Raw genomic sequence first — 21,606 nt, 5'->3', positions numbered from 1 at the left:
TGGTGTTGTGGATAGCAAACCATCGCTGGAAATCTTCAGTTTGCTGTCAACTAGCCTCTCATAGAATGTAAGTGAAGAACCAGCAGTCAGTGCAGAATGGTGGCGAATGTCAGGGCATTTAAGAGAAAAGGAAGAAAGCTAATTAATAGGGCAACAAGGCACTATGGGAGATGGATTCTGCAGCCAAAAATCCCAGTTGGTTGAGCAGCATCTGTGGAGCCAAGGAGATGGTCAATGTTTCAGATTGACACCCTGCATTAGAAAGGAGAGCTTAGAGGTGTGGTGAATGTCTGCCAAGCTGCCTGTCTCCCCTCTGGCAAGCCTTGCTGTACTAACATTGGCTGTCCATTATCTCTACTGTTAAAGACACTCCCCTTGGATATAACTGTGTGTGCACCTATTGTCTTTCATTATTGTACCATGAGTTTCTGCTAATAAAAGCCATGATTATTGTTTGACCACATCGTCTTTGTCTACTTCATCAACTGGCACTTCAATTTTATTAGCAGAAATGAATGCAGCCCTCAAGCCAGAGCGGCTGAAAATCGACCAGTCTGCCCCGAGGGCCAGAGAAATTTTCAACCACTGGATTGCTTGTTTCGATTACCACATGGCTCAAAACAATGATGAAGCGATACCATGGGGCCACCTGAACTCTCTGCTGGGTGAGATCCCTTTCGCCGAACGTAAGGAGCTACCATTCTGGCTATAGCCCGGGAACGTCTGACTGCTTACTGTGCAGCGCCACAGAATGTGGTACTTGCTCGACACCAGTTGCTGACTAGATGCCAGAAACCCGGGGAAAGTGATGCTGCCGATGCACTGGCTCTCGACTCACTGGCAAACGAATGTGATGTCAGGGCAGTCAATGTGCAACAACACCGCAATGCCTTGAAACTGATGCTTTAGTCAAAGGGATTGACTCCAGTTATATCCGACAGAGGCTGCTGGAGACAGAGCAGTCACTCTATCCAAAACACTGAGAAGTTCCATGCGGTCCAGTGAAATGCTAGAAACCGAAAAGGAAACATCCAGGAGTGCTTGGACCTTGAAGGAAAGCAATAGACGAACTCCTGAAAAATGCTACTTCTCTGATAAGACCTGGCACCCCAGACAGAAGTGCCTGGCTCGATTTGCTACCTGCAGTTATTGTGGGAAACTCAGCCACTTTGCTAAAGCGTGTAAGGCAAAAAGTACACCTACTGATAAGAAGAAGAGAAGCACCAAGAAAATGCATCCTGGAGCTGCAGGAATGGAAGACAACTATGAAAAGGGGGAATCTTCAGACGAGCAGGCTGAATCAACTTCAAGTGACAGCGAAGTGAGATCCCCTGTGACAGCTCAATTGACTCCAAAGCTTGGGGGATGTTACGGACTGGAACAGTTGACTATGAAGGGGGAGGTGAATGGTGAGACTCTTGATTGTCTAATAGACTCGGGGAGTGCCGACAGCTACATCCACGAGAGAGTTGCCAGAGCCTTAAATTTGCGGAGATATCCAGCGAACTGAAAGATATCGATGGCTTGTAGTGAACTTACAAAAACTGTACAGGACAAGTGTAAAGTTACTTTAAATTTGCAGGGACATTGCCTGGCTGATGTGTGGCTCTTTAATATGCTGGAGCTCTTCACCCCTGTGGTACTGGGGTTAGATATTCAATCTCAGATGAACAGTGTAAAGTTAAATTTCGGTGGGCCACTACCCACACTTACCATCCCCCACGCTAGCTACTGCATTAAAGATCAAAGCTCCCTCCCTTTTCAGTGATTTATCCCCCGAGTGTCAGCTGATTGCCACTAAGAGCCATTCTTACAGCAAAGAAGAGACTCAGAGATTGCTTAAAGAGGGAGTAATTGAACCCAGTAAGAGTCTGTGGCGAGCCCAGGTGGTAGTTGTGAAAAATCACACTAAGAAATGACTGGCTATTGACTACCAGACAATCAACCGTTACACTAACCTGGATGCCTACCCCCTGCCACACATCAATGAAATGATTAATCAGATAGCGCAATACAAAGTGTACTCCACTATCGACCTCAAAGCAAATTACCACCAAATCACCATTAAAAAAAAAGGAATGACTCTATTCAGCCTTTGAGGCTGATGGGGGGTTATTCCAGTTTAAAAGGGTACCTTTTGGAGTCACTAATGGTGTGTCAGTGTTTCAGAGGGAAATGGATAAGATTGTTAGGGAAACGCACCCTGTAACTCATACATCCAGATAATGTCACTATCTGTGGGAAAACACAGGCTGAGCATGACAACAACTTAAAGAAATTCTTAACAACAGCTAAAGAACTCAACCTTACATTTAACGAGGGCAAATGTGTGTTCAACGCGACAGAGCTACCCATTCTGGGCTGCATTGTTAACAAGGGCAAAATCCGCCCCGACCCGGAAAGAACGCTCCCCTTAAGAAGTTACTACCCCCAAACTCAGCAAAAGCACTTAAAAGGTGTATGGGATTCTTTTCCTACTACTGCAAATGGGTTCGTGACTACGCCACGAAGGCACGCCCTCTGTTTGACACTAAATATTTTCCTCTCTCTCCAATGCCCTTGAAGGCTTTCGAGAGAATTAAAGCTGATATTGCCAAAGCTGCACTCTCGTCCATTGTCGAGGTTGTCCCATTCGAAGTGAAAACTGATGCCTCAGATTGTGCCTTGGCAGGAACCCTTAATCAAAAGGGCAGACCTGTGGCATTCTTCTCCCGCACGTTACGTGGACCTGAACTTAAACATCCTGCCATTGAAAAAGAAGCCCAGGCTATTATTGAAGCTGTTCACTACAGGAGACACTTTTTAGCCGGCAGAAAATTTACTCTTGTCACTGATCAGAAATCTGTAGCCTACATGTTCAGTACTAAACACAAAAGTAAAATCAAGAACGATGAGATGGCACGCTGGCGAATAAAACTCTCAACTTATAATTATGAGATCCAGTACAGACTGGGCAGGTTAAATGATCCCTCTGACGCATTGTCACGATCTGCTACTGGTGCTCAGCTGGAGGGGCTAAAAGAGATCCATAGCAGACTGTGCCACCCAGGAATCTTGAGATTCTTCCACTACATAAGGGGTAACAACCTTTCTTACTCTCTGGAAAAAGTCAGGAAACTAACTAAAAGCTGTCCTCTGTACAGAATGCAAACTGCAATACTTCAAAGCTCCAGAGGCCACTCTCATCAAGGCAACCCGACCTTTTGAGAGGATTAGCTTAGATTTTAAAGGGCCATTACCTTCCAACAACAAAAATGTTTATTTCCTTACTGTAATTGATGAATATTCCAGGTTTCCCTTTGCGATACCCTGCCCTGACGTCTCGTCAGCGTTTGTCATTAAGTCACTTGACATAATTTTCAGCATTTTTGGTTTTCCCAATTACATTCATACCGATAGAGGCTCAGCATTCATGAGCGCTGAACTGTGGCGAGCTCTTCTACGAAAGGGGATTGCACCAGCCGTACCACGAGCTACAACCCGCAGGGCAATGGGCAGGTTGAAAGGGCTAATGCTACAGTCTGGAAGACTGTTAATCTTGCTTTAAAATCACATGGTCACCCTGTAACCCGGTGGCAGGAGGTGCTGCCTGAGGCACAACATTCTATTCGGTCTTTATTGTGTACTGCAACAAATCAAACACCTCATAAATGTATGTTTGCCTTTCCTAGGAAATCAGGAACTGTGATGGACTGACCAGCCTGTTTATCTGAGCCTGGAACCGTGCTGCTGAAGAGCCATGCTTGGGCGCGTAAAACAGACCCCTTAGTCCAACCAGTTCAGCTACTCCATACTAACCCCAACTTCTTCTTCTTTCTTCTTCTTTGGCTTGGCTTCGCGGACAAAGATTTATGGAGGGATATGTCCACGTCTGCTGCAGGCTCGTTGGTGACTGACAAGTCCGATGCGGGACAGGCAGGCACAGTTGCAGAAGTTCCAAGGGAAAATTGGTTGGTTGGGGTTGGGTGTTGGCTTTTTCCTCCTTTGTCTTTTGTCAGTGAGGTGGGCTCTGCGGTCTTCTTCAAAGGAGATTGCTGCCCGCCGAACTGTGAGGCGCCAAGATGCACGGTTTGAGGCGATATCAGCCTACTGGCAGTGGTCAATGTGGTAGGCACCAAGAGCTTTTTTAGGCAGTCCTTGTACCTTTTCTTTGGTGCACCTCTGTCTCGGTGGCCAGTGGAGAGCTCGCCATATAACACGATCTTGGGAAGGCGATGGTCCTCCATTCTGGAGACGTGACCCACCCAGCGCAGTTGGGTCTTCAGCAGCGTGGATTCGATGCTTGCGGACTCTGCCAGCTCGAGTACTTCGATGTTGATGATGAAGTCAGTCCAAATAATGTTGAGGATGGAGCGGAGTCAGCGCTGACGGTAGAGGACCCATGATTCGGAGCCGAACAGGAGCGTGGGTATGACAACGGCTCTGTACACGCTGATATTTGTGTGTTTCTTCAGGTGGTTGTTTTTCCAGACTCTTGTGTGTAGTCTTCCAAAGGCGCTATTTGCCTTGGCGAGTCTGTTGTCTATCTCTTTGTCGATCCTTGCATCAGATGAAATGGTGCAGCCGAGGTAGGTAAACTGGTTGACCGTTTTGAGTTCTGAGTGCCCGATGGAAATGTGGGGGCCCCAACTATGCTCATGTTATATTCCCAGACAGGAGTACGGACACTGTACCCCTAAGAGATCTGGCCTCGCCTGGTTCGCCCCATCCTCGCACCCCTACTCAGAGTGAGCCTGAGAGGTTGGACTCACCCCCCCCCCACCTGTGATCCCTAGTAAGCTTTCAGATGACCATGATGAGGCTCCACTGCTTCACGTGGGCAATTCTGGAGCGGGTCCAATAGCCAGTCCTCCCCACACAACTGACCCAGGACCTGTACCAGTTCCCAAGTTTGCAAAGGAGCCACCTGTTTTGAGACGAAGCACCAAAATTCATAACCAACCTGATAGGCTGACATATTCATAAAGGATCTCATTATATTTCGATTGCTTGCTTGATACTAGCGTATTTTGGCTGTTATAGTTTCTCAAGGCCAAACATGGTATCCATGTATCGCTTGCTTCAGTCTTTCTTAGCAGCTGTCCTTTTGATTTTAACCCTTCTTCTGCTGGGGGGAGACTGTGATGAATGTCTGCCAAGCTGCCTGCTTCCCCTCTGGCGAGCCTTGCTGTACTAACATTAGCTGTGCATTATCTCTACTGTTAAGGGCACTCCCCTTGGATATAACTGTATATGCACCTATCATCTTTCATTATTATACCATGAGTTTCTGCTAATAAAAATCATGATTATTGTTTGACCACATTGTCACTTCAAGAGGGAAAATAACCTGTGTAAAAAAGATGAGAGGAAGATAGCTTTTTACTATCCTCTTTTATATTCTTGGCAAACTTACCTTGCTCTCTCCTCCCTTCTCTGAGTGAGACGCAGAACTGAAATGGTTGGCCACTGGTGTGGACAGAGTGAGGGTGCTCAGTGAAGCGGTCTCCCAGTCGGCAACTGTGTCTCCGATATAGAGAAGGCCACAAAGGGTGCACTGAATGCAGTTAATGGCTCATGCAGATATACAAGTGAAGTCTTGCTTCATTTGAAAGGACTGTTGGTGCTTTGGACTGTGGTGAGGGAGGAGGTGTGGGTACAAGTGTGGCACATCCTGCAGTCACAGGGGAAGGTGCTGGGGGGTGTGTGAGGGATTGCGATTGGTGATGAGAGATGAGTGGATGAGGGAGTCACGTGGGGAGCGGTCCCTATGAAAGACAGAGAGGGGAGGAGAGAGGAAGATGTGCCTGGTAGTGGCTGAGATGAGTGGATGAGGGAGTCACATGGGGAGCGGTCCCTATGAAAGACAGAGAGGGGAGGAGAGAGGAAGATGTGCCTGGTAGTGGCTGAAATTCTGGAGGATAATGTGTTGGATGCAGAGGCTGGTGGGGTGGTAGGTAAGGACAAGGGGCATCCTGTGATTGTTACATCTGGGGGTAGAGGGGGCCAGAGCAGTGAGTGGGAAATAGTGGCAGGAATCTCCCAGAGGTCAATCATTTCAGTTCTGCGTCCCACTTCTATATTGTCCATGGCCTCGTGCTATCCCACCAAGATCACTCATAAATTGGAGGAACAACATCTGATTTTCCGTCTGGGCATTCTCCAGCCGGATGGCATTAACATCGACTGCTCCAGTTTCTGGTAATCTACTCTTTCTCCCTCCCTTCCCTTTTCCCTTTGTCTTCTTTCTCTCAGCTCTCCACCCCTTCCCTCTCCATTCACCCAGTCTTCCCTCCTTCCCCTGCTTGCTGCTCTGCCCTCCTTCCCTTATCCACCTATTACTTCCTACCTTTGGGACAGTGCTCCTCCACCCACCCCTCCCCCTTACCATTTTGTTTGGGCACCTTCCAACATTTTTCCATATTTTGATGAAGGGTTCAAGGCCAAAACATTAGATATGTACCGTTATCTTTGCTGTAGAAAGTACATGGTTTGCCCTGCTGAGGTTCTCCAGCATTGAGCTTTAGCAAGTAAAATGATGTTGCCTTTGCTCTGTCCGAACTGATCTGTCTGTACTTCTGTACTGTGTATTACTTGCTGTACTAACTGTGGGATGAGCAGCTGAATTGCTTGCCACCTTGAATATGAATTTGAGGTATAAAGCAAAGGTGAACTGTGGATGTGTGTCCCCGATGTAATCACTTCAGCAACTGAGCACATGACTGCTCTTCCTTTAGCCATATCTGACAGAGAATCAAGAGCATTCCGGAGGATTTTTTTGTGTGTGCATGATAATTGGGGGGGGGGGGGGGGTGACATGGTTAGTCTAGCGGTTAGTACAGCACTATAACTGCTAATTACCCTGGTTAGAATCCAGCGCTCTCTGTAGGAAGTTAGTACATTCTCCTCCCCATGACATGTGGGTTTCCTCTGAGCAGTCCAGTTTCCTCCCACGTTCCAAAGAAATACATGGTTAGTAGGTTCATTCAACCACGGCTGAAAGGCTCTATCAATGACTCCAAAGCCATAGAGTGAGGAACGAGAGGCTTTATTACACTTTAGGCTTGTAGCTGGCCCAATTCCAAGTGCTCGACTGAGGACAGGGAGAGGGAGGTCGACCTTTATTCCAGGGTCACAAGGGGAGGAGTTACCAGGGAGCGAGTCACCAGTGGGGGAGAGGCCAGCTACCCTTTGACAGTCATGTCTCGACATATTGGTATCACCACAACAGTGTCTAAATACTTTCATGATTTACTTCCAGGGTGAGTAGGTTGATTGGTTTTACGGGTGGAATTGTGCATTGGGAGCTCGTGAACTGAAGGGGCCTGTTTCCGTGATGTATCTCTAAATTGAGCTTTTAAAAAATGGAGGGCCGAAGGGCTCTCTGTAATGCTCCATTTCATTCTTTGTATTTCAGATCCCTTTGAATAGTAATATGACTGCTGGAGGCGCAAATGCCACAAGCAAATTAAAATCCACTGATGATCAAAGACCGGTGAAGTTCGTGGATTTGAAGGAATTGAACAGGAGCACTTCAATCAGTGATCACTCAAGTAATGTAAGTCTGGAGACATCTGTTAAACACTAGATTGTAAAGGAGGGAAGTGACAAAATAATAGAGGAGAGAACTCGGTGGGAGCTGTATAAATTCCATGAGAGTATCTCCAGAGGACTTAATGTCATTTAAATAGTTTTTTTTAAATTTAGATGTACGGCATGGTAACAGGCCTTTTCCAGCCAAAGAGCCCCTGCCCTACAACCCCTGTGTGTTTTTAAAGGGTGGGAGGAAACTGGAGCACCTGGAGGAAACCCAGGCAGACACAGGGAGAACATACAAATTCTCTGCAGACAGCACTGGATTTGGATTGGAACCAGGGTCGCTGGCGATGTCATCCTCTTGGCTTGGCTTCACGGACGAAGATTTATGGAGGGGTAATGTCCACGTCAGCTGCAGGCTCGTTTGTGGCTGACAAGTCCAATGCAGGACAGGCAGACACGGTTGCAGCGGTTGCAAGGGAAAATTGATTGGTTGGGGTTGGGTGTTGGGTTAGCCATTGTACTGAGGAATGGAAATTAGAATATACCCAAGGGCTTCATCCATATTAAATCACCATTGTCAAACAGAAATCAGAACCTTCAGGGAATGTTGAAATAGAAGATCAGCCTGAAATCAAAGACAAAATAATATTAACATGGATTTCAAATTGAAAGAAAATGCTTGACGAGCCTTAAGGATTCTTTGAGGAAGTAGTGGTGTAGTCAAGGGATAAAAGACTGAGTGTCATTCTAAAACCTTTGGTAAGGGTGAGTCATCAAATGGTTACAGCACAGGAGCAGGCCTATTTCATCACTGTGTCCATGCTGGCTCTGTACTGGATAAATTCACGAGTTCCACCATCACCCCTGCTCTTTCTCTGGACCTTGAAGATAAAACCAACATCTGAAAGGCCCGGTGAGAGTGGACGTGGAGAGGACATTTCCTATGGTGGGGGAATCTGGGACCAGAGGGAACAGCCTCAGAATACAAAAGGCTCCTTTAGAACAGATTTACCCAGAGGGTGGTGAATTTATGGAATTCGCTGCTGTGGAGGCCAAGTCATTGGGTATATTTAAGATGGAGGTAGATTAGAAAGGGAATTGAGAATTACAGAGAAAAGACAAGAGGATGATGTTGAGAAGTAGGAAAGAAGAAAATGGCAGTGCTACCAGTGATTCTGTAACAGCAGCACTATGGCTGCTGTGGACCTGCGGGGAGCAAAGTCACAGCACCCCCACAGGGTCCAAATACCCAATCTGACTACCATTCTGTGTACTACCAATCAACCACAATCAGTCAGAGAATTGTGATTAATCACCTCAAAGTGTTAACACAGTTTGCATGTTGCTGTCCCCGGTTCCAAGGCAGGCACTGAAGGAGGGGTTTAGGTGTAAAAGCCTTTATGGGGATATCTGGGAGAGAGGAGTCACAGGTTCAGGGGTGGGCCAGCCCATACTGAACATGTATATATACATAGTGGTGCCACCATATTCTGGGTTTAAATGGCCTGTAAATGGACCAATGGTGGTTTTATTTAAAAATACTGCAACTGCAGGGTTTGCGCCCAAGATGGCAGTGGCTATAATTGACAGCAGCCACGAGGGGTTGCAGACTCCGGGTAAGCGGAGGACTGGTGCAAGGCACCAGAAAACGAGGGGGCCACCCTGCATTTGAGAAGTAGGAGACATCTCACAGGATGGTGACCACGGCAGTGGACCAGCGAGGGGCCGAGAGGCCGAAGAACACAAGTGGCGAGCTGTTGGTGACTTGAGGCGAGGAACCCACACAAGCTTGGGCTGCTGGTGACTGTGGTCAAGGGATTCACATCAGGCTATGATCTGCTGGAGACTGGCTGAAGGGGTACCAGGTATTGGAAAGATGCGAGAGGTTGTCAAGGGTGCCGTAGGTTTCCTGATCGTGTTGGAGGTTCAGATCTGGAGCTCAGCTGTTGATGGTTTGAACTGGAGTCTGTGTGGCTGCAGAGGCTGTGGAGCACTGGAGGCAAATCATGGGCATGCGGTGATTTTGAGGGGCCTCTCTTTTGCCTCACTTTCTCTGACTGTAAGAGGCATTCCAGGCAATTTCTGCAGATGGTGAATCTGTCTGCCTGATGGCAGATGAAAACATATTCCCTGTAATATTGAACTGTCTTCATTACATGACAGTAAATTGTATCTTGAAATCAGCTACAATGGAATGGTGGGCTGTGGGACCTGAGGGCCCGGAGGGGTGGGGTTAGAAGGGTGTCGCTCTTGCGGTCTGTTAGCCCTCCCAGTGAACTGTGGTAAGTGTCAAGGATCTTTCTTAATGTTCTCCGGGAGGGGCTTGTTTCGAGTATCCTGGGGCAGCCAGCAATATCACACCTGCCGCTCAGCCACTGACGGGAAACCTCTGCCTTCAAAGGGTCTTTGGCCATGATCGCTTCTCATCTTTGAGATTGTGGAGATAATTCAGCACAGCTGCACCACCTCAGAGCAACATTTCTGCTGTGAAAGAGCTGAGCAGTTCCTCAGGAACGGACAACCTGGAGTTAGGTTTTCCTGAAAGAAAAATGGATAGGTGGGCACTGGCACGCATACTCTTGCCCACTGTTTCATCGCAGACATAGGCACGCACACACTCACCTGGAGTAATGTCCCATGTGTCTGCAGTTGTAAGTATTACAATGGTGCACCCTTGTCCTTTATACCTGTAGAAATACCAGATTGCCTGTCTACTGCTGCTCGATTACATGAAGATCACTTGTCCAGACCCGGGTAGGGTCACACAACAAGGAAGTAGGCCCTTTAGCCCACTAACTCTGTGGGCACCCATTTAATCATAATTCACCGCTGTGTGGGATCTCAGAGGACTGGCAGGTTGCTGATGTTGTACCTTTATTTAAGAAAATTCTATAAGGGTAAGCCTGGGAACTACAGGCTGGTGACCCTGACAACAGTGGTGGGAAATTTATTGGAGGGAGATTCTGAGAGGCAGGATCTATCTATCAGCATTTGGAAAGGCAAGGATTGATCTTAATAGCACAGCTTTTTGCATGGAAAATGGTGTCTCATGAATGTAATGGAGTTTTTTGCTTTAGAGGTAACTAAGAATGTTGATGAGGCCAGGACAGTGGACATTGTCTCCATGCACTTAAGCAAGGCCTTCGATGAAGTCCTGCTTGGTAAGTTGATCTGGAAGGTCGAAATGCATGAGATCCATATCAAGCTAGTCACTTGGGCACAAAATTGACTTAATGGCAGGAAACACAGAGTGGTGGAGAGGAGTTATCTTTCAGACTGGTGGCCAAGACGAGCGGTGGGCCTCAGGGGTCCATGCTGAGACAGCTGTTAGTCATCGTTTAGATCAAAGATTTGCAAGAGAATATAGGTGGTGGGGTTCATACATTTGTGGACCCAAATTAGGTGGCATGGGTTTAAATGCCTGGGATCTGCTTCTAGGTGCTGTAAATCAAATTTAAAATTTGAAGGGCCTGTTTCTGTGCTGTACAGCTTAGTGGCTAATTGAGGTATTGAGAAACAGGGCTTAAAGAAATACCGATGTCCCCACACGTGATCTATGATCTACTGTAATGAGGAAGGAGGTATGGGAACATCAAAATCAGAGCTGCCAGGCTAGGAAATATTTCTTCCTGCAGGCTGTGAGATTGATGAACATTATCCTGTAACCTTGGGTACATATACACCAATGTGTATATGTACATAGGTACAGATGGTAGTGTAGGATGACTGTGATTGGCTGAGAGTGTAGCCACACCTACTGGCAGGTCTTAAAGGATTGCTCCTAGGTCATTCTGGACTGGTCGACCTACTTGTGATATGCTCCAGTCTTTTAGTTAATAAAAGCCTTAGTCTGGATCAACAAGTCTTTGGTTCTTTCGACGCGCATTACATGGAGATAGGCCGGGATTGTTTTTCCTGGAGTGTAGGAGGCTGGGGAATGATCTTATGGAATTATATGACATAATGTAAGGTATGGATTTGGTCTCATTCCCTGGATGGGAGGAGGATAGATTAAAGGTGGGTGGTGATTTGAAAGGTAGCCTGAGGGTCAACATTTCCACACAGAGGGTTGAGGGAATATGGAGTAAAACACTGAAATGTGCAGACACAGTGATTGAAATAAAAACACAATGCTGGAGAAACTCAGCAGGTCAAACAGTGTACTTTATAACAGAGATAAAGATACATCACCAACGTTTTGGGTAAGAGCAAAATGTAGGCAGGTGCCTGAATAAAATGATGGGGGCAGGGGAAGTAGAAGGTAATAGGTGGATAAGGGAGGGAGGGCACAACAAAAAACAGGGGGAGGAAGGATGGGTCTGGGAATGGAGAGGGAAGGGGGTGGAGAGCTGGAGGAAAGAAGACAAGGGGATGGGGAAGAGAGGGAGAACAGGGAGGTGTCTATCAAAAACGGGAAAAGTCAATGTTAAAGACGTCTGGTTGGAGAGTGCCTGGATGGAAAATTAGGTGTTGCTCCTCCAATTTGCAGGAAGCCTTGGTTTGACTTTGACCTTGGACAGATATTTCAGCGCAGGAATGGAGCGCTCAATTGCAATGGTTGGTCACTGGGAGTTCCCTGTTATTGACGTGGACAGAGCGAAGATGCTCAGCACCTTTGCAATAGATGACTCCTGCAGATTCACAAGTGACGTGTTGCTTTACTTGTAAGTTAAGGAAATAGTAAAAACACAAAGCAGGAGCAACTTAGCAGGTCAAACAGGTCCTTTATATAGGAGAGATAAAAATACATGACCCAGACACGAATCCCTGCACTGCTCCACTGGTCACAGACTGCCAGCCTGCATACATGTATTCCTGTCTTTTAACCATTATTTTAATCTTCTGTTACCCCACAAATTCATGAACTCTCACCTTTTTTTGGACCATTCTCCTCTGTGGGCCTTCTGAAAATCCATCTCCATGATCCCCTTCATCTCCTTAAATATCAACACCTTGGAAATGTACATTAATAGTGCTCATTCATTATTTTCCAACTGTCTTGATTTCACATCCTTCATTTTCAGTCTAAACAGGTCAGGAGATGATTGTTTTCACCACCTGTCTTTTCTTGAATAGTGGGGCTGCAGTTGCTCCAAACCATAAAACTCTTTCCAGAATCTATGGAAAAATAACGGAAGATGCTGGAAATCTGAAATAAAAAGTGAAAATGTGGGTGGAAAGAAAAAGTTTGAAAACTATTGTTTTTATCTAATTGACTTGTTATGTGCACAGTTTCAAAACTCCAAAGTAAATGGGCCAATTACAATTTTTCTCAAGCAAAATATTTCAGTAACGATCAGGTCTAGAACAGTGATTCTCAACCTTCCCTTCCCACTCACATCCCACCTTAAGAAAACCCTTACTAATCACAGAGCACCATTGGCATTGGAATTACTTAAAGTGGTACCTGTATGTGAATGGAAAGAAAAAGGTTGAAAACCACTGATGTAGAGGTACCAACTAGAGAGACCACAATACTGGATCTCATATTAGGGAATGAGACAGGACAGGTGACATAAGTATGCATAGGGGAACATTTTGGGTTTAAAGATCATAATACCATTAGTTTCAAGTTAATTATGGAGAAGGATAGGTCTGGGCCTCGGGTTGAGATTCTAAATGGAGAAAGGCCAATTTTGAGGAAATGAGAAAGGATCTAGAAGGCGTGTATTGGGATATGTTGTTTTGGGGCAAGGATGTGCGAGGTAAGTGGAAGATCTTCCAAGGTAAAATTTTGATACTGCAGAGTATGTATTGTATGTTCCTGTCAGGTTCAAAATTAGGGTCAAAGGTATAGGGAACCTTGGTTTTCAAGGGATATTGGGGATCTATTTCAGAAGGTGTATAACAGGTATAGGCAACATGGAGCAAACAAGGAACTTGAGTATAAAAAAAATGAAAAAGAAATCAGGAAGGGTAAAAGAAGACATGAGGTTACTTTGCCAGACAATGTGAAGGAAAATCCTAAAGGTTTCTATTGGCATAGTAAGTGACAAAATTGGTCCCATTGAAGATAAAAGTGGTTGGCTTTGTATGGTGCCAAAAGAGATGGGGGAGATCTTAAATGTTTCTTTTTCATCAGTATCCACTCAGGAAACAGGTGCAGAGTCATGGGAAATAAGGAAAACAAGCAATGAGGTCATGGAATCTATACAGATTAGAGGAGGATCTGTGTGGTGTCTTAAAGCAAATAAGGGTGGATAAATCCCCAGGGCCTGACAAAATATTCCCTCAGACCTTGAGGGAGTCTAGTGTAGAAATTACAGGGGGTCTGGCAGAAATATTTAAAATGTCCTTAGCCATGGGGTGAGGTGCTGGAGGATTGGAAGGTAGCTCATGTTGTTCTGTTGTTTAAAAAAGACTCCAAAAGTAACCTTGGAAATTATAGAGCCTGATGTCAGTAGTAGGTAAATTATTGGAAGGTGTTCTAAGAGATCGGATATACAATTATTTGGAGAGCCAGGGACTGATTATGAATAATCAACATAGCTTTATGTATGGTAGGTTGTGTTTAACCAATCTTATAGAGTTTTTAAAGGCAGTTACCAGGAAAGTTAATGAAGGAAAGGCTGTGGATGTTGTCTTTATAGACTTTAGTTAAGCCCTTTGACAAGGTCCCACATTGGAGGTTAGTCAGGAAGGTTCAGACGCTAGGTATTCATGGTGAAGTAGTGAACTGGATTCAACAATAGCTGGATGGGAAAGCCAGAGAGTAGTGGTGGATAATTGCTTCTCAGATTGGAGGCCTGTGACTAGTGGTGTGCCTCAGCGATCAGTACTGGGACCACTGTTGTTTGTCATCTGCATCAATGATCTGCTTAATAATGTGGTAAATTGGATTCGTAAGTTTGCAGATGACATCAAAGTTTTCAGAGTGATCTGGATCAGCTGGAAAAATGGGATGAAAAATGGCAGATGGAATTTAATGCAGACAAGTGTGAGGTGTTGCATTTTAGAAGGACAAACCAAGAAAGGACATACACGGTAAACAATAAGGCACTGAGAGTGCGGTATAACAGAGGGATCTGGGAATACATATATATAATTCCCTGAAAGTGGTGTCACAGGTGGAGAGGGTTCTAAAGAGAGGTTCTGGCTTATTGGCCTTCATATATCGAGTACAGGAGTTGGGATGTTATGGTAAAATTGTATAAGACATTGATGAGGCCAAATTTGGCACATTGTGTGCTGTTTTGGTCACCTAATTACAGGAAAGATATCAATAAAATAGAAAGAATGCAGAGAAGATTTACTAGGATGTTGTTGGTTAAACAGGTTAGGACTTTATTCCCAGGAACATAGAAGAATGAGGGAAGATTTGATAGAAGTATTTAAGATTATGAGAGGATAGACAGAGTAAAGAGATAGTCTTTTTCCACTGATGGTAGGTGAGATACAAACCAGAGGATGTGGGTAAAGAGTGAAAGGGGAAAGGTTTAGAGGAAACATGAGGGGGAACACCTTCACACAGTGGTGGGAGTGGGGAACGAGTTTCCAGCTAAAATGAGAAATCTGGGCTCAATTTAAACATTTAAGAAGAATTTGGGCAGGTACATGGATGGGAGGGGTAAGGGCTGGGTGCAGGTCAGTAGGACTAGGAAAAGAGATGGTTTGGCATAGACTAGAGGGGCCGAGGTGTCCTATTTCTGTGCTGAAATAGGATCTATGTTCAATGGATCTATGTAGTTTTCTCCTGGTTGGGATGACCAGAATGAGAATTCACTTCTCAAATTAATGAGTTAGTCATTCAGAACTGGAACAAGATGAAATGTGATGTATTGCATATAGCATTATTGGTGAGTCAAACCAAAGTAGAACTTGCAAGGTGAATGGTCAGGCCCTGGTGAGTGCTGTTAAACACAGAAACTGAGGGTACTGCAGGTCCATGAAAGTGGCAGCTCAGGTGGACAAGGTGGTGAAGAAGGCATTTGGAACACTTGCCTTCACTTTGTGGGGTACTGAGTACAAAGGTTGGGACCTTATGATTCAGCTATACAAGGTATTGGTGAGACCACACTGAGAATAGAGTGTGGATCTGAGCTACCAAATATAGGAAAGAAAATTGGAAGGGGCACAGAGGAGATTCATTGAGATTGCCAGGACTAATGGACGAGTTATGGGGAGAGAGTTGAGGGGTGAATTACAGAATTTTATGCCTGCATTTGGCCCATTTTAATTCTGGCAGCACTTTTGCTTTCACGATTCTTTGGTAGTAATAGCAGCCCAGGAGAGTCCATAATAATTAGAGGGAATTTATCTCCAACAGAATCCAACAACATTGGGCTTCCGCACCCCAAGAATGTGTGGTCTTGTGGTTTTAAACTGGACCCTGTAAAAATCAGTTTCATGAAGGATTAGTGAGAAGGAAGAGTTGATGATTGGAGTGAACAGCATCCTGCATTTATTATAACTCATTTTTTATATTTATCTACAGGAAAGTCAGGCAAGAAATGCACTCTCCATAGGACCAAATATTGAAATTGACTCTGCCGAAACCTCAACATCCACAACAAGAGAAACTTATCGGGTAAGTACAGAGGTTGGCTTTAAATGGGATTTCACTGAGTGCAAAGGAATTTAAAGAGGATGATGGAGAAGAAAGGAAGGAGGGAACAGTTTCTTCAAAGCTGAAGGATCCCGTCCCGAGAGATACATTTATTCAATGTCGCAGGCGATAGGATGTTGTTATTGGCCAGAAGGTTCTTCTCTACAACTATGTAATGAAGCATTTAAAAGGCTGTAGAAAACAAACTTCCTATGTTTGTTGTGGCATTTAAAAAAAATCTATACATTCTCTGCAAAATTAATCCTCTCATAATCAAAGGCTGATTTTATTTTTCCTGTCACATCAGACCAGCACCTGCTGCTTTTCATCAGGTCCAAAGTCCATTCTTGAAATGTAAATTTGTTTACTTTAGTTTGCCGGTAAAGGCACACAAAGAGATGTCAGTGCCCCTTCCAAGAAGAGAAAGAGAAGCAAAGGACAGGCCCTTTCAGAGACATCGAGTGTCTGTGGATACTGCTACCTTCTCCTATGACCCCATAAACTCCATAGCCATGAGGCAGATGCAGCAAAGATTCAGGAAGGGGCAGGTCCTCTTTGACAAATTTACTGGAGTTCTTTGAGGATAAAATGATTGTGGTAGCTAGAGGTGAACAGGTGGATGTTGTGTACTTGGATTTCAGAAGGAGCTTGATAGGGTGCCACATAAAAGACACCCATAAAATAAGGATGCCTGGAGTTGGGGTGATGTATTAGCATGGAATAAAAGGCAGAGTTGGGACAAATGGATATTTCTCTGGTTGACCATCAGTGGTGTGCAAAGTGGTGTGCAGAGTGCCACAGAGGTCAGTGCTGAGCTCGGACTGTTCATTATGTGTGTTAATGATATGGAAGAGAGGACCAAGTGTCATGTTTATTATTTTGCTGATGCCACTAAAATGAGTGGAAAACCAAATTGTACAGAGGGTGCAGAGAGTCCACAGAGAGATGTAGGTAGGTGAAGTGAGTGGGCAAGGGTCTGGCAGATGGAGTACAATGTTGGTAAATGTGAGGTCATTCACTTTGGAAGGAAAAATAGATCAGATTATTATTTAAATGAGGAAGATTGTAGAATGCTATTTCTTGTACAGAGGGACTTGGGAGTGCTTGAGCATAAATCGCAAAAGGTTGATTTGTAGGTGGAGTAGGCTATCAAGAAGGCAAATGGAAGGGATTGAATTTGGGACCAGAGAGGTTATGTTGCAAATGTACAGGGTACTGGTGAGGCCTCACCTAGAGTACTCTGTGCAGTTCTGGTCTCCAAACTTGAGAAATGATACACAGGTTTGTACCTCTTTAATCCAATGACATTGGGACCACAGAAAATGCTGGAACCCCCTATTTAAACATATCAAAGGTAGAACAAAGCTGAAAACAGGAAATAATACCATGGGGCAGTATGGTTGGCATAGCGGTTAGTGCAACACCTTTAAAGTGCCAGCGATCGGGACCGGAATTCAAGTCTCTCGCTGTCTGTAAGGAGTTTGTACTAATAGTGGCAGATTCAAACATGCCAGACCATGAGAGTTGCCGGACCACAGAGCTCTGGATAAGAGAGGAACAACCTGTACTGGCTTTGGAGCTGGTGCAGCAGATGTTCACCAGGTTGATTTCAGAGAAGAAGGATCACCTATGAGGAGAAATTGAATCACTTGGGACCACACTCACTGGAATTCAGAAGAATGAGGGGGGGTCTTCATAGAAACATAAATAATTATGAAAAGGATTGATAAAATAGAGGCAAAGAAGTTGTTTTCACTGGTAGGTGAGATGATAACTAGGGGACTTAGCCTCAAGATTCAGGGTAGTGGATTTAAGATGAAGATGAGGAGGAATTGTTTTTCCCAGAAAGTTGTGAATCTGTGGAACTCTCTGCCCAAGGAAGTAGTAGAGGCTACATCATTAAATGCATTTAAGGATGCAGATAGATGATTTTTGCATGGTAATGGTATTATGGAGAAAAGACAGGAAGGTGGAGCTGAGACCTCAGCCATGATCTTGTCAAAAGGACCAATTGGACGGCTCCTGCTCCATTTCTTTCTATTCTTTAGTTTCTTAAAGATATGGGAGACTGGCTGAAAAGCAAAAGCATTCCTGTTCTCGGAGGGAGTCACGTGATGGAGTAGTGTCTGGTCGAGTGGAACCAGCCCTCTCCAGAGAAAAGAAAAAAATAGTTTGAAAAAACAGAGCTCAATAAACATAAAATAAGGAAGAGAAATATAAAGTTACAGAGAAGAGACAGAAGATGGCTCCCAAAAGAGAAAAAGTAAGAATAACAGAGAAAAAGAAGGAAAATCACTGGAGAAGAAAGAAGAAGGCTTTACCTGCACGTTGGAGCAGAGAGCCACCGTGGAGAGGAGCGGCCGATCTCCGATGTTGGTGAGTTCCCAGAGGAGCAGTGTCCTCCCAACTGGTGGACTTAAAAAATGGCCCTCAGAGCCAAGAGGAGGTGCACAACTGCGCGTGTGCAGTGCGCAAGTAAAAGAAAAGGTTAATGCTGGCGGGAGGGGGGCTCCGCTGAAGAGTGGCCAGCTGAGCGACGCCTAATATCGGGGCGTTCGGCTGGGGGAAGCAAACAAGAAAGAAGAAAGGAAGAGTGGTGAGAAAGAGAATGAAGAGAGAGGATGTGCGGCAACAGGGCAACAGGGCGACTGGCAGGGGGACGACCTGCGGCAGGAGACCCAGCAGTGGGTCGACCTGCAGTGGGAGGCCCAATAACAGGTTGACCTGCAGCAGGAGGCCCAACAACAGGAGACACAGAAGCTGGGGGCCCAGCAAGGATACAGAAGCAGCTCACCAGAGTAGAATGAAGATACACAGGTACAGAGAAGAAGATGACACAGACATAGATACAGACATAGAAGAAGAGGAAGAAGACCAAGATTTTCAAAGGAAAGAAGAAGGTAAAATAGAAGGACAACATTTAGATAAAACTTTTTTTTGAAGAACAAATGAGGTCATTAAAAGAATGGCTATCATTAGAATTTAGTTCAATCAAAAGAAAAATGAAAAGAGCTGAAGACAAAATGGAAAGCTTAGATTTGGTCATGACTGAAATAGGGAAAAGAGTAGAAAATGTGGAGGAACGAGAAGCTGCTGTAGAATGGAGATAAATGATTTAAGAGGGAAGATGGAAGAGAGCGGAAAAAAAAGACACAAGATTTATTGTCACAAAAAATTGACGTATTGGAAAACTACAGTAGGCGAAACAACATAAAAATAGTGGGCCTGAAAGAAGGCAAAGAAGGGTCAGATATGAAGGAATTTATAAAAGGATGGATCCCGAAGGTGTTGGGAATGACAGATTCATGTGAAGAAATAGAAATCAAAAGGACGCATAGAGCACTAGTACCGAAACCGCCACCACATCAAAAACCGAGATCCATATTGGTAAAACTTCTAAGATATACGACAAGAGAGAACATATTGGAGCAGGCAAGAAATAAAGTTAGAGAAGACAATAAGCCGTTGGAATATAAGGGACAAAAAATATTTTTTTTACCCGGACATAAGCTTTGAACTTTTAAAGAAGAGGAAGGAATTCAACACGGCAAAAACAATCTTATGGAAGAAAGGTTATAACTTTATATTAAGACATCCAGCAGTACTCAAAGTATTTATTCCTGGGGAACAGATATTTTTGGATCCAAAGAAAGCCCAAGAATTTGCTGAACATTTGCAGAACAGGAGAAGAGAGGAGGAGGAGTGACAAGAAGGAAGACCGTCAAGAAAATATACAAAAATATGTAAAAATATAAAGTAAAGATAATGTATATATAAAGATTTAAAGATGGATAAGAGAAGGGAAAGAAGAGGAAAAAAGAGGAAGAGAGAGCTTTGTTATATGTATAGGAAAATTGTGTTCTCTGTGGGGGGGGGGCTGGGGTGGGAGAATAATGGTCACTGCGAAATCAGTTGACACTTGCGAGTCAGTTCGCAAACCGAATGGAAAGGGGAGTTATGGATGCTGACAAGGGGCAATCCAAGGAGGGGAGGTTCATTTGGAGTTAAAGGGTTATTGCTTGTGGGGATTGTTGGGGTATTTAATGTCTTAAGTGCGTTGTCATATTTTGAGATTAAAAAGGAAAACTTAATAAACAGTAATGGAAAAAAAGGTGATGGAGGTGGTGAAGAGGTGCAAAAGATATAAGATGGCCACGTTAGACTATATGACTATAAACATTAATGGAATATATAATCAAGTTTAAGTGTATCCAATTGGAAAAAAATCACATATAATTTAAAAGACAAAGTTACAATATTTGAAAAAACCTGGGAACCATATATGGACCATCACCACCTAAAATGATAAGAAGATAAACACGATCAGATTTAATGTGTATAAGTAGATGATACATCTTTTTTGTTTGTATTCCTTTTGTATAAAGATATTGTTTTATTGATTTTATATGTTCAATATTTACTATTTTTGGAGGGATGCGGGAAAAAAAGAGAAAATGCCATTGTGAATATTTAAAGAGATGCATCTGTAAATATATTGGTTGATATGGTTCATAGTGCGATAAATAAAGAATTACCAAAAAAAAAATGCATCCCTGTTCTCCAGTGCACCAACGTGCATGATACTGCTTCTACAATTTTAAAAGACTGGTCCAATGCCAGGGATCTAAAAGTTGGGATCTGATTCTATTTCATTGGGATATTTTGAATGTCTAAATAGCTGGTGTTATTGAGAATTACACTATATACTTGGAAAATGGTTTAAACCCATGATATCCCAACAACCATGCCCAATTTTCCTCCCGAACTTTTCTGTCCCTTGCTGTATTTAATTGATCAGATCATTTTTAAATAAATTTTTAAAACTAATTTCAGTATTTACCTTTGGCTTCACGGCCACTGTAGATATCTGTGTGAGTTTTCCATGCGAGTATCAGGAAGTTCTGGGCTCTCACACAAGCATGTATGTCCTAATCTTTCCCTATAATTCAGATCCTCAAGTTCTGGCAACATCCTTGTAAATTTTCTCTGCAGCCTTTCAGTCTTATTGATATATTTCCTTTAGGTAGGTATCCAGAACTGCACATGGTCTCAACAATATCTTGTACAACTTCAACTTAACATTCCAACTCCTGTACTCAATACATTGATTTACGAAGGCCAATGTGCCAAATGCTCTCTTTACGATCCTATATACTTGTGACGCTACTTTCAGGGAATTGTTTCTGTATTCTCTCTGTTCTACCTCTCTCTTCAGTGACCTACCATTTATCGTATATGTCCTACCTTGGTTTGTCCTCCCAAACTGCATCATCTCACACTTGTCAGCATTAAATTCCATTTGCCATTTTGTCAACTGGTTCAGATCCCACTACAAGCTTCGAGAGTCTTCCTCGCTTTCACTGCACCCCAAACTTCATATCATCTCTAAACTTGCTGATCCAGTTTACCACAATATCATTTGTATCACTGAATAGTTGACAAACACCAATGGATCCAGCGCCAATCCCTAAGGCACACCACTCATCTCTGGCCTCCACATGGAGCTGCAATCATCTACTACTACTTGCTGGCTTCTCCTGCAA

At 44.1% G+C, this 21,606-nt stretch overlaps 1 protein-coding gene across 18 annotated transcripts in view; it reads left to right on the top strand.

Moving 5' to 3' along the window:
* The window catches only part of LOC138761643 (cation channel sperm-associated targeting subunit tau-like), a 189,483-nt gene that overhangs the window by 66,167 nt on the left and 101,710 nt on the right, over positions 1–21,606 (top strand). For all 18 annotated transcript variants that reach the window (XM_069934105.1, XM_069934113.1, XM_069934107.1 and 15 more), the window contains exons 17-18: positions 7,397–7,537; positions 15,953–16,045. In XM_069934105.1, coding sequence (XP_069790206.1) covers positions 7,397–7,537; positions 15,953–16,045 — 234 coding nt within the window. The remainder of the gene's footprint in view (positions 1–7,396; positions 7,538–15,952; positions 16,046–21,606) is intronic.

The sequence above is a fragment of the Narcine bancroftii genome, chromosome 4 (assembly GCF_036971445.1).
Source record: "Narcine bancroftii isolate sNarBan1 chromosome 4, sNarBan1.hap1, whole genome shotgun sequence".
NCBI lineage: Eukaryota > Metazoa > Chordata > Chondrichthyes > Torpediniformes > Narcinidae > Narcine > Narcine bancroftii.
This window is presented reverse-complemented; position numbering and strand designations above follow the sequence as displayed.